Genomic DNA, 13,281 nt, shown 5'->3' on the forward strand with positions numbered 1-13,281 from the left:
AAACGGTATACAGCTGCCCACCCCTGCTGTTTATTTATTGCACGAATCTAAGTTATTCTCCCCAGACAGAGCCCTGGCACCTACTCCCTAGGAAAAGTGGTGTGTGGCCCTGAACTGGACTTTATATTTTATATCTGCAAATAAATCACATTTTATCTTATATTTAGGGAAAGCCAGATGGCAACAACAACCAAAAAATGTTTTATAAAAAATTGCCTGGCCCCCAGAATTTATTTATTTTCTGACTTACAGTAAGCGAGTTATCCGCCTTCTGTATTTTGTAGACTTTCTAAATAAAGTCAAGTTCTCTTTATCTACAGTAAAGAAATGTATGTCCCGAGCTGTTTTTTTGGGGGGGTGAGTGTTTCTGAATGAGAGGCCTAAGAAGGTCCTGCTTTTAACCCCAGGCAGGACCCTCTGCTGGGTGGTAAGGTTCGCCCCAATTTTCAGATACCGAAACTATGCACCATCACTAGCTCTTACACGGGCTGGGGGTGGGGTGGAGGCAGGGACCCAGAAAGGCAGTGCCGAAACATCTGTCCTTCCATCCGGGTTCCTGGAGCCAAGGATCCTCCCTGGGGAAGGCAAAGCTGGGAGGACAATGAAATGTAGGGTTAAATTGTCTGGGCATCCTTTCATTGAGTAAACAGTCCCGCCGAGAGGAAAATTCCCGGATTGAAGAATAATCTTTCCAGCACTTTCACATCATGGGCTGATTTTCCACAGCCAAGTAGAAAATACTTTCCTCATGTTCCGGAAGGCACAGGGAGGTGCGGAGAGAAGTCGGTTTCTCAGTTCCAGCCGACAGGCCCGAAACGCAACCCTCGTCTCACTGGAGGCCCCAAACGCACTGTGATCTGTCTGCTCAGCCCTTCTGGGACACCCTGAGAAGGACCGAGTGACCGTGCCGGTCAGGGAAATAGGGGTTTGAATCCAGGTGTGCATTTTTCCAGTCGTGTGACCTTGGATGGCTTTTTTTAAACTCCTTGCAGCCTCAGTTTACCCATCTGTCCAGGGAAGGTACTCAGGGCGTAGGTATGACAAGCACTGGGAACCTTGGGGGCTGCAAGCTTGAACATGCAGAGTAAACCCTTACGAGAGCGCACAAGCCTGCAGAGAAGGGTTCCGCGTAGCGGCTGTGGGTATGGAGATGGTGCTGCGAGAAGGTGCAGGGTGTGTGAGTTGGGGAAGGGCCAAACCACATGGGTTGGCTTGGCCTTTTCCCCCTCAGGTTGCGGCACTCCCCCCGGCCTCTTCCCACCCCACGCCATCCTGACCCCTAATCCTGAGATGCTGAGCTCAGGCCTGAGGAGAAAAGGCAGCCGGAAACTCCGGGCCTGAGCTGAGGCTGGGAATTTCCCCCGCCCCCGCCACATTCCTGAGTGCCCATGTCAGTGCAGCCGGGCCCCAGGCCAGGCCCTGAGAAGGCATGTGGAGGTGGCAGTGGGCAGGTGCCCTGCACGGTCAGACACCCAGACGCCTGGCCCGGTGTGCAGGTGAAGTGCCCTACTGCCCAGCGGGGAGATAGCTTGGAAGGAGTGAGGACCCCAGGAAATCTCTTCAACCCCCTGAAAGATGCCTGCAGGAAGCGGGTTGCCGGTGGGCTGGCCCCATCTATCTGGTTGACAAACGGACAAAGATGCATCAACCCACTGCCCACACCTGTGACCAAGGCTAGCACATCCCTTTGGCCAGGAGAGGGGAAGGCTTTTTATCCGGTGAACTGCAATTCTAGTCTCTGGCAGTGTGAATCCTCCCATCACCTTACACGTTACACACTGCAAGGATGAGGGTTTCCTAAGACAGCCCCACCCACAACCATGAGACCCACCCCTCAACACATCCACGGGGATGGGGAGAAGGAAAAAACCTCACCCACAGGCAGAGATTTCAATACAATCTATATGATCTCATATATATCTTTCTCACTTTATTTGCTCACTTCTGTCACGCATTTAAAATGTCAGAGACCAAAATAGAGCGACTTTCTGATGGAACTCATGGCAGTCATACACAAGATACAAAACTAGGGGACTCTGTCTTCTCATACATCATACAATTAATTTTTCAAGTATTTTTTATATACAAAGAGCTACTCTATCAGGAAAAAAAAAAAAAAAAAGACAAGGTAGGTTACGCATCCTAGGAAGGAGGGGTGGCTTGGTCAGGCATGAGTTCCCAGCCCCCGGCCCCCACCTCCCCAGGGGCCACTGGCTCCCTGCCACTGAGCTATAGGGCAAGTGCCAGGGCGGCAGAGACTGGGGGCAGGGAGTCAGCTGCACACTTTGGCCTGGAAGGAGAATCGGAGAAAGAGATTCATGAAAGAAAATGGTGGGAACGGGTACGGAGGTCATCTTCAGACAGCCTGCAGCTACCCGCTGCCTTCCTGGGCAGCCTGGTACCAGGACCACTGGACAGGGGCCGGAGAGCTACCCTTCAGTACCCTGCAAACAGGCTTCTGTGCCCCCGAGGGCCGGCTTGGTCATAAGGGCCAAGTGCCCAGAAGGACAACTTTGGGATGGAACCCTCCACTCAACCCTCGGCACAGTTCACTCCAGGAATGAGCAGAAGATTCCACGGTGAAGCTGACGCCAGAGCAGGGCCCTAACCCCTCACCCCACCCCTTCCCCAGGCTGCTGCGCCCAAACCCGAGTGTTTGCTCTCAGACAGGACACTGCGGTATGAATGAGCATCATGTCCACCTCGAGGCTCTTCCTAAGATAATGGCCAGTGCAAGCCCAGCCTTTCTGGGGGCTCCGGCCCTAGGAGGCTCTAGGTATATGGGTGTGGAGGTGGGTGAGGGGAGGGGACTGGTGGTCCTGGTCACCCCTAAGGCCTGTCCAAGGGCGCCTGGCCCAGCACTGCAGAATGCTCTGAGTGCCAGCAGCTTAACAGAGAGTCCCCAGGGAGTGTCTGGGACAGACTGAGGGACTTCAGAGGGGGGGCTTTCATATGTGACTAAGGCACAGAAGAGATGGGCTGCGGAGACAGATGAGGCAGGACACCAGGCCCCGTGTGGGAATGGGGACAGGGAGAGGAGCCTGGGACCACTTCTCCCCCCACCCCGCCCACCCCCATCCCAGCCCCCTGCTGCATGCCCCAGCCCTCCATCCTCCTTGGAAGCTGGTCTGAAACATGAAGACTCAGACTCTTCCCCTGAAATGAAAGGGAGCAGCCCCAGGGAGGGATAGGACCCAGGAGAGGTTCTGGTAGCTCAGCCTGGGAAGGAGGGTGGGAGCCCCTGACCCTCTGAGCAGCCAGGAAGCAAGGGCTCTGCCCAAAAATGCTCTCAAGAAAGACCCCAAGTGACGGGGCAGTGTGGGCTGCTAGCTGTCCTCAGCATGCCAGGAAGAAAGGGCATGAGGCAGGCAGAAGTACAGCCACAGAAAGGACACCCAGGGGCCCAGGGACCCCGCTTGGAGAGGCTTCATCAACAGAAGAGGGGCCCAGAGGCACCTGAGCACCCTTCCTCGTGGGACCCATGGCTCTTGGTGTCTGGCTCTGATCCTTGCAGCATGCCAGGCAGGCCTGGGTCGGGAGGGGGTCCGCGGAGAGCTTCGCGTTCCCTCCTCCCGCCTCCTGCCCGGGGTGAGGCTAATCTAGCTCTGGACAAGGGTGGACAGGGGAGGGGGCAGGCGGGAAGAGCCAGGGTTGTGTATTGCACGGTGTTAGGGGTGGGGCTGTAAGTCTCATGGGGGAGGGCAATGACCTGGGGACAGGCCTGAGAGGACTGTGGCCGCTGGTCCCAATATGCCACCACCATGGGACGAGCAGCAAGGGCATGAGAGTCACTCCCAGCGTCCCGTGCCCCTCGCCTGGGCAGTGCAGTCTTGGCCTTGTAGAAATATTCCTGAAGGCTCGAGGGTGGGCCTGGGCTGTCCCCTGGGCAGACAGCGACCGGCTGTTCCTCTGGAAGAAATACACGAGTGTTCTGGTCCAATAAATTAAAGGGCAATGCCAACGCTGTGCCAGCCTGCCCTCTGGCCAAGGTGCTGAGCCTCTCCACAGCGGCCACACCTAGAACTCGTCATCGGAGCTGAGCAGGAGTGTCTTCTCATTGTCTCGGGCGCCTCCAACACTGTGGGAACGTGAGAGGCCGTGGGCACTGCCACGCCAGGTGGGTCCGGGCTCCAGGGTGGACTGCTGCGTGTACTGCTGGTAGGCGGGCGAGAAGTTGTGAATGGCATCCTGCACGATGTCGTGTGGGTTCATGGTCTCCTTGAGGCTGCTGGAGATGCTCTTCATGGGGGCACAGCGGCCTGCAGGGCATGGGCAGGTGGTGGGGGTGAAGGGGCTGAAGCGGAGGGAGCAAGGCAGCTCAGGGCTGCCCCTAGCCCAGACCCATTCCCCACGCCAAGGCTGTTGCCACCTAACCACCCCCTTCCGGGACAGAGAACGGGGTCTTGGACATGAGGAGGCACAGGCAAAGAAACAGCTCCACTGGCCGGGGTGCAGAGCAGAGTATCCCTGAAGGGAACAGAAGCAGCCACTGCGGCCGAGCCTGGCATCGGGGACGGGGCCTGGGGTGGAGACCGGCAGGGCGCCGGCAATAAGCCTGGAATGTCCCAGGGAGGCCGGGCCAGGCTGGATATCAGCTGAAGACCCGGAGTGTTGAGGAAGGGGGCCCGGGAGCCAGGGGTGCCCAGGCTCCAGGGTGCTAGTCCTGCCTACCCTCTTGGGGGCGTGGCCCAAGGACCCGCTCTGTCAGGACAGCGGCAGGAGCCCAGGCCCACAGCGGGGCGGACATCTTCACCAGCAGCCCTCTGAGAGCAGACACAGCCCGCCCTGCTGTGCTTCCTCCTAATTCCCTCTGATGAATCGTCCCCACAGACTCAGGAGGGAGAAATGGCCCAGGACACAAAACCGGAGGTAAGGGATGAGCCCGACTTGCATCCAGGTCTTCAGACGCAAGCTCGCCTGCCCCTTCCATCCTCATGATGAGTGCTGTGCCTCAGAACTCAGCAGAGCATGTTCCAGAACAACGACAGACAAGGACGGAAGCAGACGAGCTCTACAGAGGGTGGCCCTTGGCAGGCAGGTGCTCTGGGCTCTGCCACCCAGGAGCATCCGTGAGGGAGGAGATGGGGACACAGAGAAGGAGCTAGAGAGAGAGGCATGCTGGTGACAGTAACCAGGACCGACGTGCAGGAAAGACGTGCAGACTGAGAGCAGACCTACCGTAAGGGCCATATGTTGGCACTGCCCGTGGCCAGACCCGGGACAGAAGCGCGGGGTGGGGGAGGAGGGGGAGAGAAGCAGAGAAATAGAGAAGACAAGAGACAGCTGAGTGAACACCACGTGCCCACCACAGAGGCGGCGCTCACCACCCACCCCGCCGCCTCCGCCCTCCAGGCCCCGCTGGCCCAGGCAGACCCAGCTGCCCCAAGGGATGACTCCCAAGGGATGTCACTGTAGGATGACTCCTCCTGTGGCACTTCTGCTTTCTTTTTTTTTGGGGGGGGGGGACAAATGGCAGACACCCAGAATGGTGGTTGAAGTTCCGCCTCCACCTAAGTCAGGAGCCCCCCACCCCGACTTGTCCTCAGGTTTGGCTGGAATTGCCAAGCTTGTGCCTCGTGCTACAAACCTCAAGACACTTCACAGATGGGAAACTGAGACTGGGGTAGGGTTTCATGTGCAGATCACACTGTGGGGCCGCTCTCCCCCACCTGACTAGAGGGTGACAAGGGCTGGGCCCCACAGTCAGTGGGAGCGAGGCAGGCCAAAACCAGCACGGAGGGGACAAGGGTGAGCAGCAGCTTCTGCTGGCTGGGCTGGGGTCCCGGCCAGGGCTGTACTGCTGGAAGCGGATGTGTCTGGGGGCCGTGGGTGGGATGACAGCCCCGGCATGCGCTGAGAGCCTCTGCATGGCCACCATGTGCAGAAGTGGTTCCTTACATCACTTTAAACCCTGCCAGGCTCCAGGCACAAAGGTGACTTTCCCAAGGGCACAGGGTCTGTCAGGACTGGGGGCAGGAGACATCGCCCTCAACACTGGCAGGGTGCTCGCAGCACCCTTCCAACTGGGGGCCTGGTGGGCAGTGGGTGGGGCAGCAGCTGCAGCAGTGAGCCGCGGCCAGCACAGTGCCTGGCACCGAGTGGATGTGCAGCCAACAAAATGGAAAACTGCCTGCAGCTCCAGCCAGCGCGTGTGCTGGGAGGACACGGTCGGCACATGGTCAAGAGGCCGGAGCACAGTCCAGTCCGTGCCTCTGGCCACCACACACACAGAAAGTGTAAGGCTTCCTCTCAGCCAGGGCAAGAACCGGGCAGTGAGTGGGCGGGGGCTGAGGAGCCCCTTGGTGCCTCGCCCACCAACACGTGGTGCCTCTACCTACTCTGCTCCGTATGCGGCTCCCTGGGGCCTGTGGTGGGCACTGTACGGGGTGGGCCTGGGGAAGTGAGCATCTAGCCTCCAGCCACTTGGAATGGAGCTGGCAGCTGCAGAGCTCTGGGGTGGATGGCTTTGACCAGAGGCTTCCCTCCCAGGCCTCCTCCCTCCCTCTCTCCTTTTGGGCATTCCTAGCCTCCTCTTCCTGCCCCTCTGGGACATGACATCCCCTCCCTGCCCAAGAGCAGCCAGAGGCAGCCCCTGCCCGCCAGCCCCTGGGGAGCTCTGAAAGCGCAGAGCCAGGCGCCAGCCCAAACCCATTACTGCAGAATCTCTGAGGGTGGGGCCCAGACACAGGCTCTGAAGACTCTCCAGTGTGTTTAATGTATAACAGGGATCGCCACCTCTGTTTTAACGAAGAAGATTAGTAAGTGTAAGAGAAAGCTGTTAAAAGCTATTACCATCTGAGTTTGTTTCTGAGAAGTAATCAGGTTTAAAACAAACAACAGAACTTTAGAGACAGAAGAATTATAGGATACAAACAGATAACTGTATCTGATATTAGGAACCCTTAGAAAGTTGTCTATCCTAAAATCTCCATCCTGACCTTCCCATGGGGATACTGTGCCATATTACTTTGGGGGTCTCCCTACACTAGACCTGCTGCAAGAGGTAGGCAGACCTAGCTTTTAGGGACACCCCCACCCTGTGACAGGGGCAGAAGGTGCCTTGACCTCTGTGGCGTCTTTCCCACCTGTAAACTGGTGGTCCCCGACCCTTCCACAGGACACTGGGAGGCAGGAGGGGACCTGGGCCGACCGGGCGTGCTCCCGCTGCGGGGAGTCTCCAGGACTCTGGCTCATACCTTGCGCGTCCAGCCTCTTGTCGGCGTAGACCTTGTAGGTGAAGGCGTGCCGCAGGGCCAGGGCTGCAAAGAACATCTCCACACAGATGATGAAGTCCTGGTAGCCGGCAGCCACGGTGCCCTCGCCCACTGACACGTGGGCTGCGTATATCTTGGGGATGGCCCCGCACTTCTCCAGGATGGCCAGGAGCATGCCTGGAAGGGGAGGGGTGGGTGTCTGGCCCAGACTGGACCCCTTTCCCAGTGTCTCTTCCTCCACGCAGCATCCCAAAATGCCACACCCGACAGGGGCCACCGTCACTCCTGTAAGGCAGGGCTGCCAACACAAAGCCAAGGCCTCCTGGCAACCCCACTCTCCCAGCTCCTTCCCAGCCACCGACAGAGATGTCGCCGATTGTATGGGGCCCCACTGAAGCTCCGCCATGGCTCCTTTCAAGGCCCCCAGGGGCCCAGACTCCTTGCCCAGCGGGTGCCCGTGGACAGAGGCCCTTTTGAACTCCAGGCCGGGATGCCCAGGGACAGCAAGCAGGAAGAAAGGAACAAGGCTTAGGGGACAGGGTGGCAGAGGCCGGCCTCACAGGGGCTGAGAGGAGGCTTACCTTGCCAGAAGGAGAGGAAGATGACAGACTTGACCATGAAAAACTTGAGGACAGGGCTGTAGGGGCTGAGGAGCTCCCGCGTGGCGAAGTAGAAGAGGAAGAGGGCGTAGAGCGCCAGGCTGACAGAGACGTTGTAGATGATGGTCACGTAGAGGTAGCCGCTGGCGACACTGCAAAACCGGGAGCATTCTGGCTGGGACAGACCCTTCGAGGGGACAAGGGGCCTTCCCCCTCCTTAGCCCTGCTCCAGAGCCAATTCCTACGGCTCTCAGCAGTGCTCCCGAGCCACACGGAGAGGTGATCGAAGCAATCAAAACGTGAGGGGGCGCGAGGGGGTGCGCCCGCAGTGCAGGCCGGCCATACGCCCCTGCTTCGCTCACGGGCGTGTCCAAGCCGCCCGTCTGCAGTGTTGGTGCCCATGGTGGAGGACACGGGCGTGGAAGCTAACATGGCCTGGGGTGGGGCGCTCAGCCTCATGGTCAGACAGGTGTGCGAGGGGCTGGGAGTGCAGCTTTGCTCTTTTCACTGGAGCCAAGTCATGTCCCGCTCTGAGCCCTGTTCGCTCACCTGCCCAGGCATGTGCAGTACAGGTGCTGTATGCTAAGCACTTGCCAGCACACGGCCATGCGGTCACTTCTGCTCACCCCCAAAATGAGAGTTTGTGGACAATTTACACAGCTGAGGTTTTCTACCTGAGGACCCAGACCGGCCTCTCAGGGCTCCGACCCTCTTGCTCTGTCTTGGGAATGGTCCCCGGGCACCACTCTGCAGCCTGTGAAGGTGACGGATGTCGAGGGCTTGCCCCCGTGCCAGAAGCAGGGCCGAGTGCAATGGCTGCCACTGCCAGGCTCGGGCCTTGCGGCTCAGGGGTACAGGCAGGTGTACCCCTCCACCCAGAGGAAGGTCCTGGGGTGTGTGCGTGTGTGGCCAGTCTGTGGCCACCCCTTCCCTAAACCAGGGCATCTACCCTGGCACTGACACTCCTCCTTACACACCCCTAGGGGGCCTGCTGCTTACTCAAAGTCACCGTCCCGGTACTTGCCAAAGGCCTGGAGGACCACGGTGCTGACAGCCATGAGCGGCTTCACCACGCAGAACTGCAGGGTGGCCTGTGGGGGGGAAAAGCCAAGGGTCAGGATGAGCACAGCAACCATGTACCAGGTACCTCCTCTGGCCGGGTGGGCCTGTGCTGGATGCCGGGGATGGCGGGGAGGCCCAGTGTCCTCCCCCGAGGGGACTGCGGTCTGGAGGAGGAGGAGGCAGAACACAGCAGATGATGACAGTGCGATGCAGCTATGTGAGAAGACCAGGGCGCGGAGGAGGGAAGGACGTCTGATGGAGACAGGAGATGCCACTGGAGAAGGGAAGGAAGGGAGTGCCGGAGACGAGGGAGCGGGAGCCGCTCATACCGAGGCCCAGAGGCAGAGAGCGGCCAAGGGCAAGGGTGCGTGCTGGTGAAAGGCGGCAGCGGTTAGGGGGCCGGGGAGACTGGCAAAGCCAGGGCCCTGCTCGAGGGACTGGCCGCATGGGGAGTAGGGGTGGGTAAGGACCTCCTCTCATCCTCCTCGCCCAACCCCAAGTCTGCTCCTTGCTCCGCACTCTAGGCCTGGGTCCAAGGTTTATGTCAAAGCTGGGGTCCCACTGTGGATGCAGATGACCTACAAGGGAACAAAACACCAAGGCAGAGGTCTGGAGTCCCAGCAGCTGAGCTAGAATTCTGGCCTTGGCAGCCCCCAGCTATGGAAGCTCGAGGGAGTGATCAGTTCGCCTCTGGTATATGGACGTAACCAGCCTCCATGTCACAGGGTCATGTGTGTGGGGACTGAAGAACGAGACAGAAGTATCGTGGAGGTCTCCCACCCCCATGCACTCAAAGGCCTCAGCCAGCCTGCTCAGCCTCTGAGAGAACTCCTCAGCCAAGCTTTCGCAATTCCCTACAGAGGCCCCAGTAAACCGAGGGGTACCCACGGTACCCGTAACATCCCCAGGATCACCACTCTCTTGAAATCAGATAAATCTAAGTGACAAGGCCCCTCCTGGGCTGGTGGGCATAGCTGAAACTGCTAAGCCAGTGTGGCTCCGGACCGGGCAAAGACCCCGGGGCAGAGAGCACGGCCCGGACGGCAGAGCGGAGTTTGCAGGGGAGGCCTGAGCTATGGGGCCGCCGCTAGGGGAAGTGCCTGTGACAGAGCCAGAGGTGCAATACTGCTGTTGGCATTCCCCACAGAATTTTCCCCGCCTCGCCGCCCCACCTAGAGGAAGTGGGACCAGCACCCACTGACGAAGAGGGCGGAGAAAAGGGAGGAGCGGCTGTTTGAACAGAGTCAGGAGCCCGACCACAGGCTGGTGCCACCCTGGGTCAGCCCCCTGAGTGCTGCTGTCATCCCCACATTACAGATGAGGGAACTGAGGCAGAGAAGCTGAAGTGACAGAAGGCACGACCCAGGAGGTTCAGATCCTTCGCCTCTGAGACAGGCTGTGGTTCTCTCTCCACCTTAGGAATAAATAATATGCAGAGGCTTCTTTTGTTCTCCCTCCTTTTACTACCTCTCCCCGCCACCTCCAGGAACAACAGTGAAACATGTGAGACCACAGGAATGGGGACAGTTTATAATAAGGCGACCGGAGCTAGTGATCATGGGATCAAAACTCTGTACACAACATAATCATCAAAGAAGGCGGTGAGTCACAGCAGGGCCCTGGGCGGCCAAACCCACTGGTAAACAATGGCTCTGAAAGGCCCCACCCTGAAACCGGCACAGTTTTAACACTTTCCCCCCAGGTCCAGTGGGAGATTTCGAATTTAGAAACACCCTGGGGAAGGAAGATGCGGAAGTGAACCTGGAGACCTGGGAGGTCCAGGCAGCCGCTTTGTGGGTGTGGCTGTGCCTGCGCTGGGGGGCAGTGGCCCTGCACAGAAAGCAGTCTAAAGGCCAGGCCCCCCACCCCCCCGCCCCGCCCCGGCACGACTATCCCTCAGGACTCCACTTGGAGATGCTGGAGGGGCTGACAAGCCCTGCGGAGCCCCAGAGGAGACTAAGGACAGCTGGGGGTGACCCTTGACTCTCACTCCCTGAATCAGACAGTGGGCTCTGGGCCAGTGCTCTCCATCCACCACCTCACCTCCACAACCACCCCTTGAGGTGAGTATCATTACGCCCATTTTACAGAAAAAACTAAGGCTCAGAGAGGTCAGGTAACTCATCCAAGGTCACACAGTCAGAGGAGAAGCTGGAAAACAAACTCGGATGCTCAGGCACCCAGGCCCATGCACGTAACCGCGACGCCGCACTGTCTCAGGGAGGGCAGCTGAGGAAACCAGAAGCTGCCGGACTGCCAACTGGGACATGGAGAAGAGACCAGAGCTGGCGTGGGTCTGTTTGGTCATTATCGTCAGTGCAGAAACCCTCCTTCCCTCGAGCACCAGCTGATGAGACGTTTTCACACTGAGATTCCAGTTCCTCTGATCCTCACACACACTGAGCCTTGGTCAAAGTGAGCAAGAGCCTGGGACCGCTTCTCGCCCAGGACTGCGTCAGACACTCCCAGGATGCCTGTCGCTGTCCCTCTGAGCACACCCTAACGCAGGGGCACCCCTAACTCCCTGAGGAGTGGGCGCTGGGGCTCGGGGTGCCTTGCAGGAAACGAGAACTCCACAGGTGGGGCCCAGGGGAGCCTGCAGCAGGCTCTTCCTGGCCCTACGCCCACCTCTGCCACTGTCAACCAGGGGCAGTACAGCCCCTTGCAGCTGCTGCTCCAGGGCACAGACCCTGGCTCCTGGTCGCCAGCCTGCAACTCTTGACCCGGGCAGTTGCTTGGGGCACACACATACCTGCTTGCAGAACCGCAGGAATCCAATGGAGTAAGTCTTTCCCCAAAGGCAGCATGTGCCATACACACAGCTGGACCTGGAAGAGATAAGCAGAAAGGAGACGGTGAGCAGAGAGCCAGGACTTGGGACACGAGGGGGCTGGAGGTCCCTCTGATCTCTGACATGATGGGGGCATCCTCCCTCATATCCGGACAGGCCAAGGTAGAGCAGGGCAGGGTAAGGGTGGGGCACAGATCCCAGGCAGCTGGTGAGCCCAAGGCCAAGCACAGGACACACCAGAGAGCGTCCGCGACCGCGTGGTAAAGCACGGCAGAGCAGGGCTGCACGGGCCCTACGGTAACAAACTGCTTGGAAAGCACTGAACGGAAAAACGGTAAGAGGGAGAAACAGGGAGAGAGAAGGAGAGAGAGGCCGAGAGGCCCTCCCGAGAGTCCCAGTGAATGGCCTCGCTAAGGAAGTGCGGGAGAAGCTCAGCAGGTCAAGGTCATGGGCAAAAAAGGTCTGTGTGTCCAGCTGCCACCAGGACAGCTCAAAGAATGCCAGGCCCGAGAAACAGAGTGGTACAGGGGGCCTTAGGGGGACTTCATACTCACTCAATGGGCTTCCCTCTGATCTCTGACATGATGGCACTTTCTCCCCCAAGGTATTCATAGCACAGGCTCAGGAAATTGTAGATGACCAAGGCTGTGAAAAGAGTGTCCAGAGTAAACCACTCACATCAACAGGATGGGTAAACAGATGGTGGGATTCTAAACTGCAACGGAAGTGAAGAGCCACAGGCACGGGCAGCAACGGGGAGCCCTCGGGGACATGAGAACCCACACAGTGACTATTCCACTTGCGATCAAAATCAGGCAAAGACACATCACGTTGTTTAGGGATGCGGACACACTCTGCTGGTCGCTGTGTAGAAAAAAGCGAGGAGGTGATTACTACAAAATTCAGGATTTTGTGAGCCTAGGCTGGCGGAGGGGAAGTCAGATGGGCATGGCAGGGGCACGGGGAGCTGGCAGCGTGTACGCTCGGGGGTTCCGGGGTGCTGGCTTTGTAATTACTTATTAGTTTTATGTGCGCTTCTGTCTGTGTGTTATGGATCACAATTTTACAACAAAACAATGAAACATTCTCCATAGGGATCTCAGGACAAATTCTAAGCACAAATGAGACAGCAGAACCTTTACCCATCCAACAACCTGCAGTGCCCCTCAGTCTCCACAGCACCATAAGCCGTCACAAGACACAGAAGAGGTGCACGAAATATAGTACAAATGTCTTGGGAATCTGGCCAGCTCATTCTGAACCCGGACGTGGCTGGACATCCCCACAGACACAAAATTTGCAACATCGACCGATGGCAGAGAACTATGTTGTAAATGTTCTGCTAAATATAGCCATACACTGTAATCAGTCTCCTGGTCAGAATTTCTGCTGGGCCAGCACAATGAAGGCTACCGCCTGCAGGGTGCCAAGAGCGAAGGGATGTGCCCGGAGCGAGGAAGGAGGGAGCATGGAGAGAAGGAATGAGAGGTGCGGAGCAGAGGACACCGCAAAGGAAAGGTGCAGGAGAAGGTCAGGGGGCCAAGGGCAGGGGAACGAGGAGAGGCGCCCAGCAAAGGAGCAAGGCCGAGGGGAGGGTCAAAACGGGCCAGGACGG

The 13,281-nt window shown here is 58.3% G+C and overlaps 1 protein-coding gene across 1 annotated transcript in view; it reads right to left on the minus strand.

The window, feature by feature from the left end:
- Window positions 1–1,901: 1,901 nt before the first annotated feature.
- Window positions 1,902–13,281, minus strand: part of TMEM184B (transmembrane protein 184B) — a 42,748-nt gene continuing 31,368 nt past the window's right edge. The window contains exons 4-9 of the mRNA XM_011354451.2: window positions 12,221–12,345; window positions 11,628–11,703; window positions 8,813–8,904; window positions 7,796–7,965; window positions 7,197–7,391; window positions 1,902–4,259 (exon numbers count right to left, since the gene is read on the minus strand). Of these exons, the coding sequence (XP_011352753.1) occupies window positions 4,018–4,259; window positions 7,197–7,391; window positions 7,796–7,965; window positions 8,813–8,904; window positions 11,628–11,703; window positions 12,221–12,345 (900 nt within the window). The 3' untranslated portion in view covers window positions 1,902–4,017. The remainder of the gene's footprint in view (window positions 4,260–7,196; window positions 7,392–7,795; window positions 7,966–8,812; window positions 8,905–11,627; window positions 11,704–12,220; window positions 12,346–13,281) is intronic.

The sequence above is a fragment of the Pteropus vampyrus genome, unplaced genomic scaffold, assembly GCF_000151845.1.
Source record: "Pteropus vampyrus isolate Shadow unplaced genomic scaffold, Pvam_2.0 Scaffold16, whole genome shotgun sequence".
Classification (NCBI taxonomy): Eukaryota; Metazoa; Chordata; class Mammalia; order Chiroptera; family Pteropodidae; genus Pteropus; species Pteropus vampyrus.